At 38.5% G+C, this 25,443-nt stretch overlaps 2 protein-coding genes across 4 annotated transcripts; both read left to right on the forward strand.

The window, feature by feature from the left end:
- The first annotated feature begins 3,346 nt into the window (after window positions 1–3,346).
- LOC116252245 (OVARIAN TUMOR DOMAIN-containing deubiquitinating enzyme 7) lies at window positions 3,347–12,774 on the forward strand. 3 transcript variants are annotated; one of them, XR_007573026.1, is made up of 13 exons: window positions 3,347–3,734; window positions 4,178–4,284; window positions 4,394–4,469; window positions 6,673–6,822; window positions 7,459–7,520; window positions 8,824–8,908; window positions 9,930–10,079; window positions 10,271–10,373; window positions 10,706–10,836; window positions 10,936–11,033; window positions 11,406–11,587; window positions 11,775–11,941; window positions 12,680–12,774. XR_007573026.1 is itself a non-coding variant. In XM_031626383.2 (11 exons), exons 1-11 carry the CDS (start codon window positions 3,672–3,674, stop codon window positions 11,533–11,535), a joined length of 1,155 nt encoding a protein of 384 aa, XP_031482243.1. In that variant the 5' UTR covers window positions 3,347–3,671; the 3' UTR covers window positions 11,536–11,707. The 3 variants fall into 3 exon arrangements, 1 of the variants encoding a protein (XP_031482243.1); XR_004172101.2 differs by having other exon boundaries at window positions 11,775–12,764; XM_031626383.2 differs by lacking the exons at window positions 11,775–11,941; window positions 12,680–12,774 and having other exon boundaries at window positions 11,406–11,707.
- A 4,545-nt stretch (window positions 12,775–17,319) lies between these two features.
- LOC116253717 (putative glucuronosyltransferase PGSIP7) lies at window positions 17,320–20,083 on the forward strand. The gene is made up of 4 exons (XM_031628693.2): window positions 17,320–17,931; window positions 18,020–18,278; window positions 18,403–18,604; window positions 19,015–20,083. The coding sequence occupies exons 1-4, from the start codon at window positions 17,678–17,680 to the stop codon at window positions 19,713–19,715; spliced, it is 1,416 nt and encodes a 471-aa protein (XP_031484553.1). The 5' UTR covers window positions 17,320–17,677; the 3' UTR covers window positions 19,716–20,083.
- The last annotated feature ends 5,360 nt before the right edge of the window (window positions 20,084–25,443 follow it).

Genomic DNA, 25,443 nt, shown 5'->3' on the forward strand with positions numbered 1-25,443 from the left:
AACAAAGTTTTTGAGAGTGCCATCCAAACAACCCCTAAGTGTTTTGTTTGCTTCTATTTTTCAGAACGTGTATACTTTTTGGAGCCCATGTGTGCAACTAAGTAGCGGATGTCTGGCTTCTCTCTGGACCAAAGCTGAACAAATGGTGGTGAGATTTTGCATTTGGCTTTTTCTACTCTCGCATAAGATGAATACAGAGGCAGACGAGAGAGAGAGGAAAAATAACGGGTGGGGGAGGACAAGAACCGTTCTATTTGGTCTCCACAATGACACACATAATTTCAAGACCAACATTCTTCAAATAAATCAAGATTACACATTTCAGGATTGGAACTGAGGACGTTGCTACAACATGCCACCCAACCCGACTGGTTGCTCTAGCCATCACTTCGTGCTTGTGCACACACAGAGAGAGAGAGAGGGAGGAGTTTAAGATGTTTAACTAAGGCTAAATAAGTTATTGATAAATGTACACAAATATATAGATACATGTGCACACATTTGAATATGCACACTTTGATGGTATTTTTTTATTTAATATCTTTAAAGAACCGTTGTAAAAGGTACATTTGCAATGGCCAGTTGCTTGACCATGGTTTTTAGTAACAAATACATCTTCTGCAACAATTTTTAGCAATACAAATTAAAAAAAATAACCATTCAGCCACAAAGATCGACGGTTGATTTCAATTCTCTCTCTCTCTCTCTCTATATATATATATACATATATAGACTTGTAAAATTCTGGATCAGTTCATGGTTCTCTAAGCAAAACGTAACTATCAAACAACCATATAAAACCAAATTTCGACTCTCCTTTCTATTTTTATAATATTGCAGATAAGAAAAGATAAGATAAGGTTCAGGAAATGTGACACATTTTGCAAATAAATAACGTGGATTATATGTGGTGCACATTTTACAGTTTTTTTTATATATATATGTCTTGTACATCCATCTTGTGCCATATATGCAGTATTGGTTTTTAAACTTTGTCAATGATATTTTAAAGAAGCATCCTTTTCCGAAAACAAGTCAGCGGCCGGCGTGTTTGTATTCAGAGGTCAATAATTGCAAGAGTTGGTTCATCATCAGGAGCTCATGCTAGTGTTTGTATTCAGAGGTCATTACGAGGAACATTCTTTCAGGATTCGCTTTTAATTTCTTACCAGCCCTTCAAACAGTACTCAGATCCCATTTTATCATGTTAACAAAGTGAAGATCATGCAAACCAGCTGCGGAAGACAAATTATAGTAGCAACAGTTGATCTTCATTTCCGAGCGTTTAGATTCATATTAAATTGCAATTGGTGCCAAAGAAAAGATATTCAGTTGAGACTGTGTCCAAGAAGAGAACATCATCAACATAAGGAACTATATGTTTCAGACCTTGGAATTATATTTTGAGTGCTAAGAACTCCCTGGAAGAAATGAAGATCTCTGGACTCTGAATAAATGACTCCATGATACTGACGGCAAATAAGAGAATAACCTTTGATGCTGGAAATATCCTTAGGCCTCAATCCCACACACATATATATATATATATATACACTAGTGAACCAGTCACAGTAAGCTTTCAGTTTTCAGTTTCTTTGGAATTCCATTAAATTATGCTCTGGAAAACTTTGGTAAAAACAAGTGCATCTGCAGAGAAAATCCATAAAAACAATAGGGTTGAAAACCTCTGAATCTTAAGTACCAAAAACTCCTGCAGATGGCGAGCTTGAACATATCATGAGTTACAAATCTTGTGACCACAATAACAAGAGGACAGGTCGATCTTGTTGCATTTTCACCCTTGAGATCTGTAATCTTCATCTCTCTTTTACACCATGAATAGCCAAAGGAAACACCCTTAATATGATCAATACTGTTTCGATTTAGTAGGAAGCCCACACAAGCCAATGTCTAATTGAAAGATCTCATTAGGTCGAAGGGGATGGTTTATAAGGTGAACCTGATTAAGCGTGATTCGGTTTATCTTTTACTAGGTGTTAAAACAATAGCAGATGTACAAATTGAGTCGAGAAGGATCAAGATTCAGAGACAAAATTGCAAGATGAGTCTCCGATCGTCGCAGATACGGATACTGTCTCTTGGGAGAAGGCATCCTTACCAACAAGATCAATTACCTTTTCATGTGGTGAGTCTTTAGTAACATCGATGGAAGTTAATTAACATGGAGGTAGACAGGAACTTACATTTTACTTTAGACCCAAAATTTTGTTAGGTTTACATTAACATAAAAAACATTATAACTAATACTGTAATTTCTTTGAGTTCAAAATTGACACATATGTATATATATATATATGTCATATACTTTAGGGGACAACAATGAAAATTCAAGGTCATGTTTCATCTGTATATAGAGCATGAATATATATTCTTTCGAAAGTGTGAGCCTGTCACTATAAAAACATTGTAAGTAAATATATGTGTGTGTGTTCGAATTACCAGTTTTATCTTGTGAGTGTTAGTCTGTTGATCAATAGGTCATTTTTAAGTATTACTTGAAGAACTATTATACGATAGGAACTTGTGATTTGAAAATCCATAAAATTAAGATCACACCTTTTCTCACATGATTTTAGATCAGACCTTTTCTTGGTGTAAATAGTGATTATAGGTCAAACCTAAGAATTTTAATGGATAATTTGTTATTATAATGTGCATTTTGTGTCACAATGGCGATCAATTAGTAAGTTTAAGATTAGAGGAACCCAAATTCCAACTAAGAAACTTGGCATTTTCATGTCTTCCCTTAAAAAGAGAATCCTCATGAGTTCTGCAAGTGTAGCTGGTGAATTCGATTATGTGGAACTTAAAGCCAAATGACGATCTTAGATTCTAGATTTTAAATTCTTGAATTCTAATATGGATTTTGAAATCTTATGTCTGAAAGTTGCAAGGAATATAACATGCATTTGTAAATTTTACGTGTTGTAACCTATGAATCTAAGTCCGACCCCTCCTCTTTGACTTGAAATTCATGGATTTGAGGCATAATGAGAATCTTAAATCCACTTTCTCAAATCTACAACTTCTCATAACCATGGATATAAGTTGAGGCCATTCTTAAATCAGACCTAAGATCAGGGGTAATCAAATCCTCCCCCTAAGGCTCCATTTCTGGGGATTGAAATTCATGATCTTGTATGGACCATTTTTGATGTATTTGATCCGTTTAAATCTTTACGTAAAAAGGAATGCAAATCGGTAAATGGTCAGGATATGATTTTTAAATTGCACCGAATTGGAATTGTGAAGCTCCTCTATGTAAATCATCCGAATCCGAACCCTCTTTACAAGTTACTGTGTTGTGCGCTGCGCGCATCGAATAGGATGAAAATAATGTCTCCTAAATTTTCCTCGGAAAGAGAATCCTACCACCGACTATCCAAACAATCCCTGCCCCCGAGGAAAGAAACCGCTACCCATCTCCCGTGAGCCAGAGTGGAGTTAGGAGCAAGAGCAGCGCTGCAATTGTGTGCGTGTATCGCGCGGAGAAGAAACCATGCTTAAACCTAACTTTCTCCTCTCTCTCTCACCCTCCCTCGTTCTGTAAGTTGTTCTCCTCTTCTTCCTCGCGCTTTTCTCTGACTGCATGGACTGTCCGTCCCTTGATAATCATTGGCGGCAGCAAAGTTGGTGGATAGGCTTCGAAAATGGTTCAGCCGAAAACGAAGAAGCACACAAAACCCAAGCTCAAGAAGCAACCTCCACCATCGGTGCTCTCTCTCTCTCTCTCTCTCTCTCTCTCTCTCTTGCGCGCGCGAGTTATTTTCTTACATAGTCTAAGTTGTCATTTTTTTTCGATAAATTAGTATGTTCAAATGTCTTGATGAATTGGGTTCTCCAATTGGTCTCGGACAAATTTCGTGTTTAAATAATACCTTAGTTCTTGGTGGAACTGGTTTTTACAGATTTTCAGTTTCTGATTTGAGTTTGTTTTCTTGGTAGGCAGATTATGTTAAAGTGTTAATAGCACCCAAATGGACGGCTGTATTTAATAGAGACGTTTTTTTTTTCCATTAAGAAAATCAGGGCTTGAATAACTCTGCTGACTTCGTGATGTCAGAAAACTTCTTTAGTTCCTTGTAAATTATTTTTGAATTTGGGATGATTAGTGCAGTTTCCAATTTCTGATGTATTCACTTCCTCTTTTGTGCAGGGAAAGAAGAATGGGAAGGCAGATAACAATGCTCAGTTCAGCAGTCAGTTAGACGCGCTTGGCTTAAAAATAGTTCCATTAGTTGCGGATGGGAACTGCTTCTTTCGGTTAGGATCTCATTTTTTTTTTCTTTTTCCACCGTTTCTGTTAGAAAATTGCTTATAGCACGTAATGTGGGCGCCCTTTGTTTATTTCTCTATCTTTCGTTATCTGCAGTGGTATTGCGGATCAGTTGGAAGGCAATGAGGAAGAACATGCAAAATACCGGCATATGGTGGTCGAGTATATCATGGTATGGGTTGTGTAAATCTTGCTTCTCGGCTGGAATATATATGCGGTCCCGTAGAAGAACTAACTGTTCCATGTAAATTCGTAGTCTGGCTTTGCAATGCATTTGTGATCCATCTTGGAGTTGTTCTTTCTGTAAAGAGACAATATGGTTCTCTGACATGCAGCATGGTTTCTAAGTTTGTATTGGGAATCCTAGCAACAAAATAAGTTTATTGACTTTTATGGTCTCCGAATGAAAGCTTGCTTATGATTACTTGGTGTGGACACAGAGAGTGACACGTACACATGAAATATATTTAGCATTACAAAACTCTAGAGATTCCACTCTGAAAATCTTTTTTTGGCTTTAACATGGTTATAGCATGGGAATGTGTGATAAAGCTAGTGTCGTGCAAACTGAAATGAGGATGAACTAGGTGACATTCAACCATAAGGTAGTGTTTGAAATTTTGAATCAAAGGGTTGAAAATCAATTATTTGAATCAAACGTTTGAAATTATTTTAAGCATGCGAAATGTTGAATCTCACTATATTCACATGTTTTTTATTTATATATCTTTTAAGAATGCAAATTGAAATTTATAAGCCAAGAAACTCTGAAAATGTTTCGATGCAAGAGCTCTCCAGCAGTGATCCCTCTCTCAGCCATTTTATCTAACAACTCCTGGACATTAGAAGGAATCTCTCGAGAGCAGCAACTGAGCACATAAGAAGCTGCAGAGTTGATACATCCATATGTTGGAAGCCAAACACTGTGGATTGATCCATATGCAGCTTTTATTGGAGAAGCATTCCAGGCCATGTAACAATAACATAATTCAACTATGCAACGCATTCACAAAACCAACCACCCAGCTTGCAAAGAAAATAACTAAATGAAGTGAAAAAAATTACTTTGTTCTACTGTTCATTATGATCAAGGAATTGTTTATAGACATAAAAGAGAAATGCCCTTCGTTTGCATATTAAAATTTCTACTAACTATGGTTCTTCAAGAAGCTCAAAATGGAAAAGGACAGAAAAATCTTGAGAAGTTTGTCTCCAGCAATTTAGAACTGTCTTTCCTTATATCTCCTCTCCTGCTGACTGCTGTCCACCAAACTCCAATCGTTTTGACCATTCAGCCATAGCTTGCTCAATGTTCTGTGACCATCTCCAACCATCTTCCTAGAGCAACAATGTAAAAGCCTATAAGTCTAAAAGACAGACACACTTGCACCAAATCATATGATTGTTGAAGAAACTTTGTCAGTAACCCGTTAGACCATGAACCGATAATAAAACTGAGAAGGCCAAGAAAACTGCAAGGAAAGACAATAACAAGAAGTGCCTGCTGTGCTTTCAATGGCACAGAACCTGAAGATCCTCAGGGACCATTTTTCACCAATGAGTCCTCCTCCCCCACATCATCCTGCAGACCAGAACTATGATTGTAGGCAGATGGTGGTGGTTGATTTGCTTCCACAGTTTCAGAGAGAGAGAGAGAAAGAGAGAGAGAGAGAGAGAGAGAGAGCTCCTGACCTCCACTGCAAGACAGAGAGGAAGGAGGAGAAGTCCTGGACCCTTTTGCTCTTAATTGTGCTCTCGGCATGTGATGGACGGGAGGGTGTGCAGCTCTATGGAGACTATTTGGTTGTTACCCAAGCATGGTCACTGCAGGGACAAAGTCTGGTTAGGATGCCATGATGAAAAATTCGGACCCTCTGGATTTCATCTTGTCTCTCCCTTGTGTCATGATATTGGGAAGGTATGTAGGGGAAGAAGCATTTTGTAGTTCTCGCTGACAGAAACACTCAGCGTGTTGTAGTTGGTGTAGTTTCCTTATTCCTTGCTTAGGATAAGTTCTCTAGAGAATGTAATTTTGGTTACATTTTTTATCTTAATAACAGTTTATCACTTCTTCTTCCTTTTTTTATTGTCTTTTCTTATTTAATTAGTAGTTGATTCTGTCAGTCTTTTTTCATTTTTCTGTGTTCATTATCTCTATCTCCAACAGGGACACTGCAACTGCTTTGTTTTCTTCTTTGCATGTGGGAATTTCATATTTGATCATTAAACAACAATGGCCAAATTTTTGGTGCATATTTTTTGGTTGTTATCAATGATTAGGCCTTCACAAACAGTTTCTGCAATAGGGATCATTGAATAAATAAATAAATAGTTCTTATCTTAGTACATCTAATGGCAGGTTTATTACTTGACAGAAGCACCGTGAGGAATTTGAGCCTTTCATTGAGGATGATGTGCCATTTGATGAATATTGTCAATCTATGGGAAACGATGGTACATGGGCAGGTCACATGGAAATCCAAGCTGCTTCCCTTGTTTGTCATAGCAACATATGTATCCACCATGTGAGTGTTTTTTTTGTTTCAACTTTTGTTGAATAATGTTTTGTTGATATAAGCACAGGATGAAAAGTTGCAACTTCAGAAGATATCTATCTATCTATCTATATGTATGTATGTATGTATAAGCACACTGCACCTGTGTGATGTAGGTTAGAGGTTTAAAATTAGTGCTAGTTATTCAGCTTAAGTCTACTAATGGTTTGTTGAGATTTGCTTTTCTAGGCTCATTGCTTATTGCATATGGCTAGTTAAAGGAGTTGTGTTATTGTACTGTTGTTTATATATGGATCATGCCAAAAGTAATTCCTGCTAACTTCGCTTTCACTGCAACAGTTTGTTGTGGTCACCTTATATATAAGACAAATACCTGATACTTGTCAAGTTTGATTTAGTTGCAATTATAGAACTGGACTTGGTTATTTGGTGATATCATGCAAAAGTCTGTACCCAATCAAGCTGCTAGGACTCCCATGTTCCACAGATAGAGTTGATTTGTAAATATATTTTGTTACGTATTGAGCAGCATTACCATGGTAACTTTTGGCTTAGTATGATACAATTTAACTAGATTTGTAGATCTGGATAAGTTCTAGTGACAAGAATTAGAAGCTTATTTATTTGTATTCTTTCACAATGCAGAGTATGTCACCACGCTGGTATATAAAGAATTTTCCATGTCATGGAAATCGTATGATTCACCTGTAAGTAACTAATACTTGAGGGCATTGCTCTTTTTACCTGTAATTGTCATTCTGAATTGCTTTAATTTCTGGGTCGGAATAACAATGGCTGGTTAAAGCTTTGATAGTTCTCCTCTTTAAACTCTATATGTCCGTGTAGGCCTCTATCTCACTGAATTTTGGCCTTAATAATCAGTCAATATGCACTTGACTCCATGAAGATATTGTCGAGTTTTAAGAATTGAAATAGCTTTGATCTTGAACAAACTGTATTCATTCCGTAAGCTTATGCTAACACAAAAAGATCTGAGAGGATTGCTGATATGGGCCCTTTGTTAAAGATAACTGCTTATCTGTGGATGTTTCAGAAACAAGTATGAACATAATATATTGAAAAAAAGAACTGACGGGACAACATTGTGCATGCTATTGTAAGGTTTGTGAGTGTTGTTGACATTGGACATCTGTAGAGAAGGAAGTGACTGATGATAGGACATACCTAGATGAACCATCTAGTCAGCTGCTTCATTTTTGTCTACTTGTTTGTTGGGTGCTCTGTAGTCATTAGGTGTTTTGGTAATCAAATCTGCAATGACTCATAGTATTAGGCTGTGATGGATTAATTATCTTATATGGTGTTTATGTTGTTTCTTCTTTTTGTTATCTTTGTATGCTTGTTATCTGTAGTTATTGAGTGTTTGGTGATCAACTCAAAGAGCTCATGCAGGCAGGTTATTAAAAGCTTAATGGTAATATGGCCTTATGTTAACTCATTTGTTTCACTTGATCACAACATTCTTTTGCTTGTATATGTGAAGAAGTTAAGCTGTTTCCAATCTGCAATTGTTCCAAGCCTAACTAAACATGGTTTGTACTGTATTATTGTCTCACACTAGTATTTGTCATACTTTTTGGGTCCTGGGAGCTTTTTAATGTGCATTGACAAGCCATATCTTCTGAATATCTCCCCATGGTAAAACATGTCTGGTAGGTATTATGCTCTTATATACTTCATAAGAAGTATCCCTGCAGACTTTTGAGAACTTCTACCTTTGGATAAATGATTGACATCCTTATCTAGGTCATGTGTTTACTTCAACAGAAAACTGTAGGGTATAAAGACTTGGAGATTCATGTTTTGGTGTAGTTCTATTTGTTTGGAACGTAATTCAGATACTACATTTTTGTTTTCATATCATTTTTATTTTCAGATGATCTTTGGTTAGCTCAATTTTCTGCATTGAATGTTTTCCAGCCAGCAGTGGGCTTCATGAATCATTTGTTTATTCTTTTTTAGGTTAACGTGCTTTTCATATCATCATAGGTCCTATCATGATGGGGAGCATTATAATAGCATTCGGCTAAAAGAAGATCCTTGTGATGGGCCAGCTAAACCAATCATAATTGAGGTTCATAACTGTCTACAGTCATCTGTTTTTGTTGCAATCATAATTGAGGTTCATAACTGTCTTCAGTTATCTGTGTTTGCTGTGTGATGTAATGGTTTGTACCATGTCTGCAGGCGTGGTGCTGGGCATTTAGTAAAAACCAAATCAGTTGTAGAGAGACAAAGCTGTACACACACACACACACACACACATAAAATATTGGGTGAGAGAGAAAGAGAACTGTGCCTTTTGTGCCAACTCCCTTTTAAACCATCCCTGCTACCTTCCCGTCATTGAATAAGTGGCTGTAGTGCTCTCTCTCTCTCTCTCTCTCTCTCTCTCTCTCTGCACATGTGAAATAAAAGAAATAATCATCAATGAGTAGTCAACACATTCATAAACTGTAAAAATTCCTATTTTTAATTTTTTAATTAAAATTTATTAATCAACAAAACAGCACAGTAAGGTGCATTAAATTGCTTGTAGACAGACCATTCTTTGCATTTCATAACTGCAGGAAGCATGTTTCAGAAACTGTAAAAGTGAATTAGCATGCAACAGAAACATTCTAGAATACTAAACAATCTTTGAATTATTTAAGATAAACATCCTGTTTTATAATCAGTTCTGGACAAAATCACTTGGTTATGACCAGTAGCAGGGGCATGTTAGTGGGCAGTTGCCCACAGTCCCACACAGAGCACTTATTTATATATTAATGGCTCATAACCATTTACTTGTTTACATATAGTTGCCTCTTAAAGGTTTAAAATTTGAAGTATCAGTGCCTCTCAGCCAGACGTGTATCGCTCCACCACTGGCTATGACCAAGTCTTCTTTTGGGATAAAATGGACTTCGTTGCATTGTTTGCATCAGACCCTTCTTTGTTTATGTCTAAGCCTGTGCCTGTTGCTGGATTGGTGGATCCCTTTCGGCAGCCATATACTCTTTACTTGGTGCAAACCCATTACATAGGTTATGGGTAATTTTGTGATGCTTCATGCCTTCAAGCTCTGTGTTGTAATTACCATCTCTTTCTAGGCTGACACTGTTCTTTCAGTGTCTAATCAAACCAAAGTTTCAACGAAGAATACTAAAGCTGCAAATAGCACACGAACAACTGTTGATCCATCATGTGTCAAAATTGTTATGAGTGGTAGCGGGTGTGGAGATACCAAAAAAGTGGAACAGGTACACATTTTTTTCTAATTGGTGGCCAGTTGCCATAGATCATGAAAACATTATTCTTTTCCTCAAGGCTTGGTTTATCATCTCAAAAATGTTTCTGCATGTTGACATTCAATGCACTGATCTGATTACATTAATGAGGAACAAGCCAACAGTGGCTGACTCGAATTGAGATACTTGGTGGCCCAATGCAGATCTTACAAGAAGTGAATGGAGATGTTGATGCAGCTATTGAATTTCTGATAGCAGAGAGCATTGAAGAAGCTGGAACTCAAACTGATGCTAGAAATTGTGAAAGTATGTCTTCCCATGTGCTTTAGTCACTTCTAGTGTAAGGTTTGCAGGATGAGAAATACCATGAAATCTGTGTCCGTACAAACGTCCTGTATGTGTTGGTAATGCGCCAAATTGTATATGCACCGCTAAGGATATGTGGTGGAAGAATTCAATTGTATATGCACCGCTGAGGATATGTGCTATTTTTTGGCTGCTTGGACATCAGAAACTCCTGCAGTAGTTAATTGTGCTGTTCTGAATAATGTTTCTTGTGATTTGTTGCATTAAGGATTTTTTTTTTTTCACATTTTCTTCTAATAACTTTCTGAGGTATGTAATTTTTCTTTGTCCAGATAATTCTCATGTCACCTCTGAGCAATCTCAAGAAATTGATCAAGATGCTGGCTGTGGGAGTGGCAGTCTGGCTGATAGTACACCAAGGAAAGATGAAAGATTAAATGATAATGCCCCAGACAAGGAAAAGGTCATTTTTTGGTTTTCCAATGTTTTCTTTTTCTGTATCTTTGAGCTATGCTGTGCCGTTATTCTTGTATTCCTTTCAAGTTTCAACTATTGGATGCAGAAAATCCCAAGAAACAAGGTTTGTCCTTGTGGTTCTAGGAAGAAGTACAAGGCTTGTTGTGGGGCTGCAGCAGGAAGATTGTCTACAAGAATTGATATGTATGTGCCTACTGAACTAGTTATCATTGTCTCATTTGCTGGTGTAGTACGTTCTTTGTATCTTATCTGTTTTGGCTGATCCAGGACTTGATGTGTTTGTCAATAAGCTTGTGGGTTTTCCATGCACATCTGGCTCAAACATTTCCTCTTGTTTTACTGACATGTTTCCCATGATGTGTTGCGGCGTGCATGTTGATTATAAGATAGGTGTACCATTATGCATGGAAACCGTGGGTGTCTATTTTTATTTATTTGTTTAGAGTCAATCTACTGTAAATTGTGGTGATCACATCTGGTAATTTTGTTTCTGCAATTCAATGTCATGAATTTAGAGAGTTAGTACTTAGCACTTTCCTTATTAAACTGCACCAGGAACCAAAAGGTTGTCACAAATCGGATGAGGAAAGAGCAGGTCCGGCATGCAAAGGCAGAACTTGAGTCTGATGTTCCTTTGCCTGGTTCTGATCCAGGACAGCTTGATCTTGGAGCACTTTGCATCTGATCAAGTTCCTTTTTTGCTTGTCCAAGCATTTAAGGAAATCATAATGCAGAAGGTTGCTCTATTCTTTATTCTTTCTGCACCTTTGCTGCTCTGATTATTTTGTAGCAATCTCCTCAATTTATTGAATTTTCCCCTGGTTTTGGGTAATATATAAAGTCAAATTTTTAATCTATCCGTGTGTATCTGTGCTTCAGTTTAATCTTAATTACTTTTGGATCCCTGTTTACGGGCATTTCCAGGATCTTAATTATTTTGGTATTGATATTCTCATGGAGGGTTTGAGGGAGGTCCAATAGCGGTTTGTGCTTGACATTGGCGAAGTACATTGCTTTAAGGGAGAGATTCCTGTTCCTTTTTCAATGAGGGTTTGGAGTTCGATGGGACCTGATTCTTCTGCTTGAATGAGGTAAGCGTCGATCTCTTCTTGCGTTTGCCGTTTTGAAACACAGTGTCGCCGATTTGACCTCACCAGCTATGACTGAGACTTAAATTTTAGGGGCACCCCCATTGAGAATTACTTTTGGAAAATATCAGAGGAATTTGCAAGGTAGAACGAGGAAACAAAAATTCTTGGACATGTATTTCTGTTTTGCATCAAACACGATCTCTCTCTCTCTCTCAAACAAAAATATCTTGATTCCCGTGTGTATTCTGCTCCTGTAACAATGGGAGAGGATATTGTGTCAAGTTGAAAGCATACTGTCTTCACTCCAGACCTCATTGCAGCGTAAAGACCGAGGAAAGGGGGAGGCTTCAGCTCTCGCTCAAGTGAGATTTGGACTGGACTGCCACCTTCCTTCTTTTCCCTTTCCTTTTAACAGTCTGGACATGCAACAGCCTCGTGTCGCCCTTCCCTTTGAAAATCTTCAGCCAAACTTGCAGAAAACAGAGCCACGCACACTTACCCTTCGTTCCTCTTCCTTCTCCCAGCCCCCCATCCGTGAACAGGACGAACGAATGGCAGGAAGAAAATGCCATGCCATGTTCACAGCACCCGGTGTTCAGTTCCAACTCCCGGCAGAGAAAAGCAGTTCAAGAGTCAATCTGTTACCGCCCATATCCAAACACGGCCTCTTCATTCACTGAACGCGGCAATTCATCCTTCTGCCAGAAAACCAGCTCATTTTGTTGCCTGTTGCCGCAGGATTCGGTTTCTGCGGAATTGCTTAACAAAATGCCAAACTCCTACAGCTAGCGGACGTTTCCACACCAAGCCAACATTAGAATTCTAATTGTGAAGACAGGCCTGCATCTATTTGCAAAACTTAGACCATCAAGTTGTTGACAATATATATATATATATATATATATATATATATATTGGACTTCTAATATGTAGCATTTGACACGTAGTTTCTTACAACCAAATGCAATTTTGGACTTACTAATCACATGTAGCATTTTCTTGTAGTATGCATCCCACAAAGACTTTATTTAAAGAGCCCACCACTGCCTCCCAAGATATAACCTGCTCCGCATTTAAAAATTGTCAAGACCCTCCTACCAGATAAACCTATTTACAATTGCAACTGGGATTGCCGCAAACAAATATGTTTTGTTCCTATTATCAAAACAAATTTATCAACCACATTTTTTGGACCACGATGTTCATAAACTGAGGGCAGTTTAGCTAACGGTAACACATTGACTTGTCATGGTGTTCTATGAAAGGCAAGTTTATGGGACAGTAAAAATGCGTTACTGTTCTGTTTCATGCATTTGCTCCAAAAAGTGGGGCAGATTTATGTTACATAATGAATCTTACTAATTTTTGGGTTAGATGTATGAGACGGTAGCATAATGTTGTTAATCCCAAACAGTCCCTAATGAGATGTTTGGCAACAGTAGTAGTAGTAATAAGTTGTTACGGTTCCATAAATTTATCTCAAAATATTGAAGAAAAATTGGGGCTGATTCATGAAAACACTACGTAACAACATTTAATGAATTTGCTCCATTCTTCAGTATAGCTTTATAAGACTAACAAATTGTTATTAATACCAAATGACCCTCAAGGGTTCTGAATGTTGGTTGAAGTTGCTGACTTTCTAAATGGTACTTTCTTTTCATTTCTATTGAATATCCCCTGTTAGGCTTTAACTTCTGTTACAAACTTGCTCACTTGAGGGCAACAAAGGGCTCCACTTCCCTAAGGACCATGGGCTTTATAACCTTAATTAAATTAAAATGGTCAAGAGTTTGATAACTTAGTATGTGCGCCGGCACGATCTAATGGGTGTCTTCCTCACACCTGCCTGCCCACAAAATGAAAACGAAAAATCCTACACTTTTCTTTTTCTAATATTTTTTTTTTCCCAGATCGAGTTTGAGTCCTAACCATCGAGTTTGTGAGACCTTGTCAATTTCATGACTGGGTTGAGACACAGTGGATTAGATTTGGATATAGGATATCCGACCAAACTGCTTGAAAAATGTTAGATATGAAAAAAAATTTAAACATTTGAATAAGAAATCAGATGTGATTTGGATTTAAGAAATGACACTCGGACGTATTTGGATTTGGATTTGGTTTAAACAAAAATTTGAATGGATTTGAAATTCGACTTAGTTTTAAATGCATATCCTACATCCGAGGCCTATACATTCCATAAGTCGGTTTTTAACATATCATAATACTGTTGGGATTCAGTTGTCAGTCATGTTAAATTCGAATTCAGATGGCAATTCTGTATTCACAAGCAGGATTTTGATTGTAAAATAAGTTATCCTGGATTGGATTGGGATTACAAATTTAAGAATCAGATTGATATATGACATATATTTTTATTCATTCATATTCCAATTTCAAATATGTGAACATCCGATAACTAAGTTGTGATAAAGAGTACATTTAACTTGAATCCGACCCGCTGTGATCCTTAATGAAAACGCAGTTTCAAAATTTGGGTGGACAAACATCAACAAGCTGTCAAGCATCGTCGCCAATCGAAGCAGGTTAGAGACGAAGTCGCCATTTTGGTACATGCATGCATCAACAGGTAAGGGGCGAGCGAGATAGAATGTGTTGTAGACAGTAGATCGCTACTTAGATTCTGGTGGGTGCTATACTTCTAAGCTTTCATATGGATTCCGATTTGAGGTTGGTATTTTAAAGTTGAGGTTTGAATTCGATCCGGATCTGCACACAGTGGGTTCACTTAGAGGCCTAAAATGAACAATGGCATGCATCAAAAAAAAAAAAAGGAAAAAAAAAAGTGTCACAAGACCCAGATTTTTCATGCTATGTTTGGTTGGTGGCCGTATGATTTTTCGGCTGAGGGGCACTCTAATTTTTTATATAACTCTAAATCTTTTTATAGAAATTTTTGATGAGCTAGCGCTACAGTAGTCAACACCAGCCCCTATGTATCACCGCCACTCGATGGTGGAAATTGGTGTTTGTTGGAAGGCGAGAAGTTCAAAATTAGTTTGACTTATATATCTACACGTATAAGTAAGCATAATTTAAATTGCCATGCACATTATTGTTAGAATCAGTCTGAATTGGCCAATTCAAACCCAACCAATGAATTTGGTAGCCAAATTTAAGAATGTCGTGTACCCAAAACATTTTTAGACTTTGTACTTTTACTTAATATATGTTATTATATTTATGACCAAATCACAACTGATTTAGCTGAATGGGGTGTTTGATATATCGTGAATCATAGAATTTTAAAATAAAAAAAAATCAAAATGCTCATTTTTTTAAGAAATTAGAATTATTAAACAAACAGAGTATTTTTGTTTCCGGAGTTAGGAAATTGAAACCTAGAATTTTGATTCTAGTCTTGTTTGAAGAGGAATTATGCTTTTGAAATTTTCATTATTGAGACAAAATTCCAAACCATCAAGTGCCCCTTTTATGAAATTAGCTTTTCTTTTAATCCAGTATGGGAATCGATTTTTCTAATACTGAGCGTGCATACATCACACGAAGACTGGGTGAGGCGCGAAATAAATTGCACTCCCTGGTGCATTTTTCTCAAAGTAGGACGATGACATTTTTTTTTTAAACTAAGTTCTTCATGAATAATAAATGTTTGTCCAAGCTAACTTTTTCAGAAGTCATGAGCCCATGATCGAGGTGTGGTCACAGAAAATGTGTTTTATTAAAAAAGAACACTTATAAAACGTGAAAAAACACCTTAAAAAAACACAAAATGGGTATTATATGTGTTTTTCCTGTCTTCCATATTTTTTATTAATTTTTATTTTTTCATAAATTTTAGGATTTATTAAATATTTTATTTTTTTTAAAAATTCGCCGAGATACAAAAAAATGTAGAGTTCGACTTCAACGTAGAGTTCACGCACTATTCATTGTAATGAACGATTACAAAAATGTCCACGATCCATAATAAAAGTTCATAGCAGTGGAGGGGTTCGCCGGAGTTTTGCAAGCTAACTGACTGTTCATAGCAAGTCCGATCAAGTCTTACGGCCGACTAACCATGCCCTGTTGGTCGCTCGAATGGGCAAACTTGTGGGCGATGGGGTTGGGAATCCACCCAGTTGGGCTTTCTTTAGTTGTGAAAGTCGATCCACAGTTGTTTTAAAAAGGAGAGACCGGCACAAGTTGCTCCTAAGCAAAAACATAAAGAAAGCCAGCACCTTCTCTTTTTTCTATACGAGTCATACAACGCGACAGATGAAGACAAGTCTCACCCCCAGTTGCACCCTTCCTTATTATCAATTAAAAATGTATCTGCCACTAAAATCAAACAGTCAATGATTCATGATGTAACAACAGTTCACGATCTTATTAATTAGCAGTATATATATACTGCATGTAAGAGAAAAATGCAGACCAAGGTAAGTAGCTGCAACATCATCGCTACAGTGTCGGAGCTAAGATATTTTGATTAAATGTCATTAGAATCACCAGCACAGGTTTGATATAGGTTCAATTTTCATTTTTTGAATGAAACTTTTGATGCTCACATGTATCTCCACCACTACTGCCACACCATTCGAAAATAACAGAGGATGCTGATCATGTTTGTGGATTTGCAAAATAAGTAGGAGCATAGATATGAGGGGGCTTCATGGGACATTAGCCCATTCTCTAAAGCTTAAATTAATGGTTGAATTTATGTGGATCAATGTCTTGTTGTAAAGAACAGCCCCACGAGACCCTAGTCATTGCCCCAGCATCTATTGAAAATTTATTAACTATATGGTTAAAACCCTACAAAAAAAAAAAAAAAAAAAAAACAATTTCTGGCTCTACCCACTCCTCACAATGAGCCTAAAACAGTGAGCTCTTGCCCTCATTTATAAAAATAAAAGCCTTGAAGCCATCTAAGCATCATTCACACTTGCTTGACATATACTTCTCCAAATAAAATAAGATCATCGTCGCATTGCACATCATCATATTGCGCGGAGTTGAAAAGAAACAGTGAAGCTTCGATGGATCAATCGATCGATTGAGATGTCAAATAGTTAGCATATGTTATTCGTTCGACAACTAGGTGAATGTGAATTCTTGAATCTATTTAATAATCAGATTCAAATTCAATGAAAAGTTTTCTTGTCGAATACAACCTCGATCAAATATCAGGATATGATTGTATGAAAAATTTTGAACATGTCTCGCATCTTTATGCAATTTAAAACAAATAAGTTGGAGATGGAGTTCGACTGAATAATATCACATTAGTCAACTTTGGTAATAGCCACATCTCATCCACCATGACAACGCGGTTAACAGAACTCAGATTTTTTGTGCTCCATGATTTGAAAAACTCCGTACTTTCTTAGCTTTTATGCCGAAGTCGCCTGTAGTTGGTTTCAGATTCCTACTGACTCACGTAGAGCGGGAACGCTTGGACCTCTCGGCAGCGCCGATCCTTGCAGAGCACAGTCCTCTCGAGTCTCTCGTAATAGAGCTGCTGATGTTCGAAAAAGTTTCCACGGTTTCTTCTCTTTTCCTTTTTTAATGCTTTTGTCCAATGCTTTTCCTTTCCTTTCTACCGTTAAATGCTCTCCCCCTTCCCTCGCTGTCCATCGGATTTTCCCCCTTTCTTCGCGTTCTCCCTCCAGCTCCAGCCTCGTTTCTGGCTAACGCCTGCTGATGGGCAGCACTGGAGTCCCTTCCTTTGCTCTCGTGTGATTCGTCCCCCGGCCAACCAACAGTATGCGGAATCCGGCTGCCCTTCTCCCATGGCTAGTCCTTGTCGGACTGGCCATCGGCCTGCCGGAGTTCGCTGCTTCGGCTCTGGAGAAGCACAAGAACGCCTACGCCACCATGATGTACATGGGCACTCCGAGGGACTACGAGTTTTACATCGCTCTGCGCGTCCTGCTCCGCTCCCTCGCCCGCCTGAAAGTCGATGCCGATCTCGTGGTCATCGCCTCTAAGGACGTGCCTCAGAAATGGGTCTCCGCCATGTAAGCTTCAACCCCCGCCTCCCCTTTCCTCTTTTCTTCTCATTCTCTTGTGGCTGAGACGAGATCTGAGTTTTGGTTGGAAATGCAGGGAGAATGAGGATGGCGCGAGGGTGGTGAGCGTGGAAAACGTCGAGAATCCTTACAGGAATCAAGCTAATTTCGACAAGCGATTTATGCTCACTCTGAACAAGCTCTATGCTTGGAGTTTGGTTGAGTATGACCGGGTTGTGATGCTGGATTCTGACAATCTGTTTTTGGACAAAACTGATGAGCTCTTCCAGTGTGGGCAATTCTGCGCCGTGTTCATCAATCCCTGTATTTTTCACACTGGCCTCTTTGTTTTGCAGGTTGGTGATTTTCTCTTGTTTTCTATCAATTTTTGTTGAATGGGTGTTGTCTTTTTTTCCGGCTTTTTCTGCTGAGGAATTTGGAGATTTAAGGGCTTTGAGATGTGGGTTTTATTGTTGGCAGCCTTCGGAAGAGGCGTTCAACGGGATGCTGAAACAGCTTAAGGATGGGAGAGAGAATCCTGATGGGGCTGACCAGGGGTTCTTAGTAGGTTACTTTCATGAACTTCTTGAGAAACCTATGTTCAAGCCTGGGCGTAATGGTACAAGACAGGATGGATACTTCCGATTGCCTCTTGGATACCAGATGGATGCGTCCTACTATTGTGAGATCTCGGTCAATGATCAACCTTCCTTTCTTCTTTATTTTTCATTAGCTTTTTCATCTTCTTTTAAAATTGAGAAATTGTAAACGTATTCTCCTGATCGCTTATTTCGGGTTTGCTAGTTTTGATCTACGTAGATCTGAGGAAAAGAAGGTCTCTAATTTCCTTTTCCTCGTTTTTTGTTCCTCAATTGCTAAAAATTGAGTTTCCAAGCAAAATTTCGTTGTTGTTGTTTTTATTTGTACAATTGGTAAAATATGCATGCTAGGACTGGAAAAATGTCTGTTTTGTGTAGCCATTTCTCTGTGGCGCTGCAACTTCAATTACCACGATAGAGTTTTTTTTTCTTTTGGAACTTGTGCTTCTATCAGAGTTTTTTGCTTACAGTATGATCTCCTCTTTACTGGCAGATTTGAAGCTAAAATGGAACATACCATGTGGCCCGAATAGTGTGATCACGTTCCCCAGTGCACCCTGGTTCAAGCCATGGTACTGGTGGTCCTGGCCTGTTCTTCCCCTGGGATTAACTTGGCACGAGCGGCGCCGGGCCGTGCTGGGCTACGCTGATGACTTACCTCACCTCATCTCCCACACTGCAGTCTTCCTCATCCTCTTGGCTACCGTCCGCCTCTGCCTGTCTCGCATCTGCATTCGCCGCACCTCAGACAAGACCGCTGCAACGGCATTCGCATCTTCACTGTACCCTTTCATAATGAAATGCTTCCTCTTCTTTCTGATCCTAGCTAGCATCACCATTCCATTCTTTGTGATACCCAGGACAGTGCATCCTTTGCTTGGTTGGACCCTGTACTTGGCCGGGTCATCTGCATTCATGGTGGTGGTGGCCAATGCTTTCTTCCTGCCATTGCTTCCTGCACTCACACCATCAATTGGGATAGCTGGTGCCTTGTTTGTGATGGCATTCCCTGCATACAATGATGGTGTTGTTAGGGCTCTGGCTATTTGGGCCTACTCATTCTTGTCTGCTCCTTTTGCATGGAGTTCTGTTTCCAGAATGATGAACAGCATTCAAGTATCATTTAACAGGGAGGCCATCTTTGCCAGCAGACCAGGGGAGCTGCCATTGCCCCAGTTCATGAAGGTCTATTAAATAGTTTGTTAAACCATGTACGAGACTAAGGTTGGTGTAGGGGTTGAAGATGAGTCTTTCTTTTCCTTCTTCACTTTTGGAGATCAAAGACTAGAAACAATCCATTGCTTCTGCAATTCTTCAAAGAAAGAAACAGAGAAAGAGATAAGGCGGGCACTATGACCCATTTTGAATGGCAAGGGCCAGACCATCCTTTACTGACATCAAATGATACTTTGTTTCAAGGGTTAGCTGATGCTAGTATTTGATCATACGATATTAGCATTACCTTCCCCTGCGGATTTACTCATGTATACCATCTTCACATGTTGAAAAATGAACCCTGTTACCTATAATTTTAATGACAAAGATGTCTTCATTTCGGTACAGTTTTTCTTTTTCTTTGAACTTCAGGGGTGCTGCTGCAAGTGTGTAAATACCTCCAAAGGCAAAGCCCTTCTGGGAACCGGAATTTGATTGGTGATGTAAATGCGTGGGATTGAGGATGGAATAATGGATCTGAGATGACAGTTTTTGCATTTTGTAACTGTTTTGGGTTTGATAGTAAAGCCAACTCCCCAAGTAATCGGCTGTCCCTAATCTGACATGTTCGTGACCTCACTGTCTACGACTATCGTAAAATTATGGAATTAATATGCATGCTTTTAGTATATAATATATCGCATTTGTTTACTTTGCAAACGGCATGACCTTAGCAATGACTAAAGATTTTCTTTTGATTTAAAAAATCTTTCACTTTTCTTTCTGAATTTCTTGATGTGGACCCTTTTTTAACTAATGATCATCAAATAAACACCAGTTGTTAAGCTAAATTCAGTTGAAATCCTAGCTCTACCGGTAAACCGAAATCCCAGGATAGGTGCAAACGGATCAGCTTCAACTCCGGTCTTTTTTTTTCTCTTTTACCTAGTTTAACATGAATCTGATTCTCTATGTATTGAGCCCATCTGAATCCAACACATTTGCACCCCTAATCCAAGACAATTCTTAGCTACCATGGAACATATAAAGCAGAAAACAACAAAGTGCGAATATGATTCTCTAAGTATTTGGGGAATCTATCCAATGCATTCGCATCTTCCCTGCCCAAGGTAGACTCGTGATCGCCCTGAAAAGTCTAAACCCAGAAAACAGCAGGCTAGAGAAGTGAATGAACAAGCGTGTGGGGGCCATCAAATGCTTTGAATTCTTTCTGAGTTGGAAACGTTTCTGGTTATGTATCTCGGGATGCGTTGGATGGATATTTTCCAAATGGATCCCATCATCATCAGGGGCGGAACCAGGATTTTTCTTAGGGTGGGCCGACAGTTCAACCTCTAGATTTAGATAGGGCCAAATTGAATTCAACTCTAAAAATATATTGCGCACTTAAAAAATTATATTTTTTTAATGTAAAATATTTTTTTTTCATTTGCCAGGGTGAAGCCATACGGTCTAGGCGAACCCCCCCTTCCCTCCCCCCTGATCATCATCATCGGGCAGGCCATGTGAAGTATGCTTAACTCTAGGAGTCATGCCCAACACAGGCTGCCTCCGTCCCCACCGTCATCAGGCCATGTGAAGTATGCTATTATACGTTGACATGCGAAGTATTCTATTATACGCTGCTCCTTGTTAGATGTCATTAAAAATGCATATCTTTGTACGTCAAAGTTCAAATAGGCTCCTTAAGGGATGGAGGAAAGGGTGAAGGCTTCAGTTCTTTTGTTGGGTGGTAGGGGTTGGTAGGATGAAATACATCTCATACTCACTCTACAAAGTCCAAATAAGCTGATCCCTGGGTTTACCCACATTGACACGGTGCAGTGCCTAAGAGATTAAAATCAATAAGCCTATGTTTGTTACCTTTTTATGTCCGGATATGAGGTGATCCAAGATATCACTGTGCAATTATTGAGCATCTAAAAGTAGGCCACTGCCCTCCCCTCTGATATGAGGTTTTTCTGGGTTCCGTTGAAATCCATACCATCAAAATTTATTGTCGTGTAGAATTCACATTAGCTTTAGGTTTGAGATTCAAAGCCATCAAGCATAGTCTGTTCATGGCGTCAATGGATCAGATTAAAATCGGACATACTCATAACTATATCTATTTTTTTGGATATTCATATATTCGAATTAAAATTTGGATTCAAATAAGAATGAAGAAAAATCATATCTGAATTTGAAATCCAATTTTACAATCCAAAAACAGATCTGAGTATGATTGTTTACATTTATATTTGAATTTGAATTTTGACCCGAATCTTGCCACTTTTCAAAATTGTCAGAGCATTGGATAAATGATTTTTATTTAAAACTGAATCTGATCAAATATTTATGTACATCCCAATTCCAATCCAAATTCGATTGGATGTCATTTCTTAAATTTGAATCCAATTTGATTTCTTAATTGGTTGTAATTTTTTTTTTCATATCACTCTTCAATCAATCGGATATCCAAGCCAAGTCGAATATATTGACATCTCTGATCAGCTGTCCGGGACATTTGATTGCTCGAATAACCATAGCTGCCCAAAAAAGTTTTTGGTCGAGGAGCACCAATTCAAAAAATCTTGGACCCTAGTAGAACAAAGGGATACCAATACATAAAAAGTGGCGCTGATCTTTTGATCATGGCAAATTTGTAGGGGAAACATAAAAAGAATACATCTGCTTGTGGCACATCCATCTAGCTGCTCACATGCATTATCCTGACTGCCTCATCTTATGCGATCTCATCAACAAGATAAAAAAGCTGTTCGTTGGCAGAATGGTCCTGTGCTTTGAAATCAGCATGGACATCCGTTTCGCTCTCAGATAACATCGTCGTCCACTTGGTTAGAAGTTAATGGCTTAAAACCTTATAATTAGACACAAAAGTTTGAGTTGATCAATAGGATTAAGAGTACTTCACTAAGCGTGTGTGGCAAAAGATTGCTTGTTAAAAAAGGAAGAAACGTCGTTTTGTCTATTCAGTTTAACGAAACGATCAAAGGCGTTTCCGCCCAAGTGATCTAAAAGGTTCCTGATGTTAACACTCAGCTCGAGCATCGGGTGCAGTTTGAGTTTGAAATAGTCGGGGAGAGCTATAGGTATCAGGTGGGCAGTAATAGTCGAATTCTTTTGAATATTATTCCTTAAAGCAAGCTCGAGCATCGGGTGCAGTTTGAGTTTGAAACTGGGAAAGATTGAAAAAACTTTTTAACTACTTTTGTAAGGGTTGAGGACTGAGTTTTCCTTTAAGTTTAAGAAAGAAAACAGCTGTCGACCCACGGGGCGTTTGATTGCCACTGTAAAATTGCAATTATATATTGATCAATTGATGAGAGATATGACGTGCTTGCTGTTTTTGTTCATTTGGAGGAAGCAGGTTGTCTCTCTGATTCCAACTAAGATTTCAAGCCTCTATGACATGACCAATTCTTACATGATCATGGAGACACCTGCACCCTGAATCTCCGCACCTTATCGACAGGCCAAATTATGTAGTTGCTTGCTTTGAGGGTCGGTCTCCCTCTTTTACGGATCTTAGGCCAATTAAATGCTAAAGAAGTGGATCCATGGATCCAAAGGTTGAGCTCCACCGCAACCTTGCAATTTTGCTGGGATAGCGCGTCTTATTTTGAAAAAAAGGGAAATTATGTTGGTAATAATTTTAATGGTTTTCTTTTGTCTATGAGATACAGTACAACATTCTTTTGGGGATAAATCTTGATATGTTCAGGATTTCCTAAGTAAACTTAGGTTTCATATTGATTAGTCATAATGAGAAAAGTATAGACATGCCATTGCCGTAATTGCATTCATTTCTCCGTTGAGATAAGCAAAACCACGAGTAGAGATAGATCTATCACTATGAGTGAGAAATGAGGTAATTGAAGAAAGTAAATATCATGTTGTTTTCTCCATCTCAAATTGCAACTGGAATTCAGTAGAGAACAGGGAGAAATTTCTCATACCCGTAGAAGCAGAAAAGGTTCAACAGGTTTATCTCTTCTCATCATTACGGAGATACAGTCGTCCACATTCGGCGTTATTTTGACAGATGAGTTCTAATGGATGAAACAGCAAGCCAACATGAACTTAGAAACCATCTTTCTTAATTTTATAGAATATTAACTACATCTTTTATAAGAGTTCCGGCTACACAAGCCAACTTCTTTTATTAAACTTCCTGCTACGGAAGTCCACAGTCATTCTCGTTGCTTACTAACAGGAAGTCCTCCCATTTTTTAATCTGAAAAGCAAAGGTCAGGTGTAACAGAGACGCCGCTCCTTGAGCATCTTCTCTCTTCTGGTCAGTCATCCATTCTACGTGTTGGTTCTTTCTCATTAAAGTGTCTCTTTTCACGTCTCGGACGTTTAATTAGTCAAGGGACAAAACACTTGCAACAACGGATCAAATACTTAAGTATTGAGTCCATCTGTTACATCGTTGGTGCCATTGTTTGAAAGAAGGAAATGTTGCTCTAAAGTTGTTAACGTTATAAGTTATCTATCGCATTAACGAATTTTTATGCTCTTAAGGTACTATAAAGCATAACATTTAGGCCTACACCAAGGCAGTGCTATACCAAGGCATCAAGTTATTCATCGGTTCCAACGGAACTGCTTGAAACTGAAACGCTTCTCCCAACATGGCTGCAGTTAATTTATTGAATCCAAATTATTGTATAATGCTTTTGGGAGGTAAATGCTGTTGATGAACTCGTCATATTCTCCAACTCCAATGGATGACACCCTCGTTCCTCTAATCAAATTCCCCACTTTTTATGTTGCTCTGTATTGCATCGCACAGAGCCGCAGCCAGAGTTTACAAATCCAAACAGCATTAGTGACAGAATGAAAGCCAACAGCTAGCAACTGCATGCCAACTATCATACAGATGCAAAAAAATCCCGCCGAAAAAATTGCACCTAGTCTACCAATCGTTTGTTCCTCCCTGCTTGCATTACTCAAGGTTTGATGGCAAAATGTAATGCCATTTGCGATCTCCCCTCGAAAATTTCCTTTCTGATATTAGCAATCAAGAAATTCAGTCTCTTTTTCTTCAAGCATCCAGGATAAAAAGACAACTCTCATCTGGCTTCGAATACTATCTTTAGAAAGCAGCAGCAGAGTTTGACAATCCTCAAAAGCACCAACTACATCTCTACGGATGCAGCCTGCTGTGCACCTCCAAACTCTTGTAGAGACTCCAAGCCTGTTAAATTTTTAATCTCACTACTCGGTCCATCTTAAACCTGTAACAATTTCTCATATTAGTTGAATCAACAAAGCCTAGACCATTGTTGATGACACTAACAATTCCATTACTCAGGATCCACCAAATGCAACATTTCAAGATTACATAGTACGAACTATTTATGAGAAGCCATTGCTGCATCCACCCCCCCACGATCCTCATCACGTAAGCCATTCTTTGCTCTTTTCGATTTTTTTCCTTTCACTGAATGGCCTAAACTGCAAGATCTGACAGTGGCCTGCAAGGACAACGCCATGAGAAAGCTCAATGTACAGATCGCCGAAATTGGGACTTGCTCCTCCATTAAAGTATAGCTGCAAACGCCAAGGAAACAGCCAAGCAGAAACATTTATCTGCTGATGGCTTGGATGCTTGCTTATTCTGCTTCAGAATGATGCCATTTAGTTGCATCGCACGTCAAGCGCATAATGTTGCCAAAAGAAGTTGCCATTTGAAACAAACTAGATAAATTCCATCCCGTGCCAATCAGAAACTAGAAAC

The sequence above is a fragment of the Nymphaea colorata genome, chromosome 4 (genome assembly GCF_008831285.2).
Source record: "Nymphaea colorata isolate Beijing-Zhang1983 chromosome 4, ASM883128v2, whole genome shotgun sequence".
In the NCBI taxonomy this organism is placed as follows: Eukaryota; Viridiplantae; Streptophyta; class Magnoliopsida; order Nymphaeales; family Nymphaeaceae; genus Nymphaea; species Nymphaea colorata.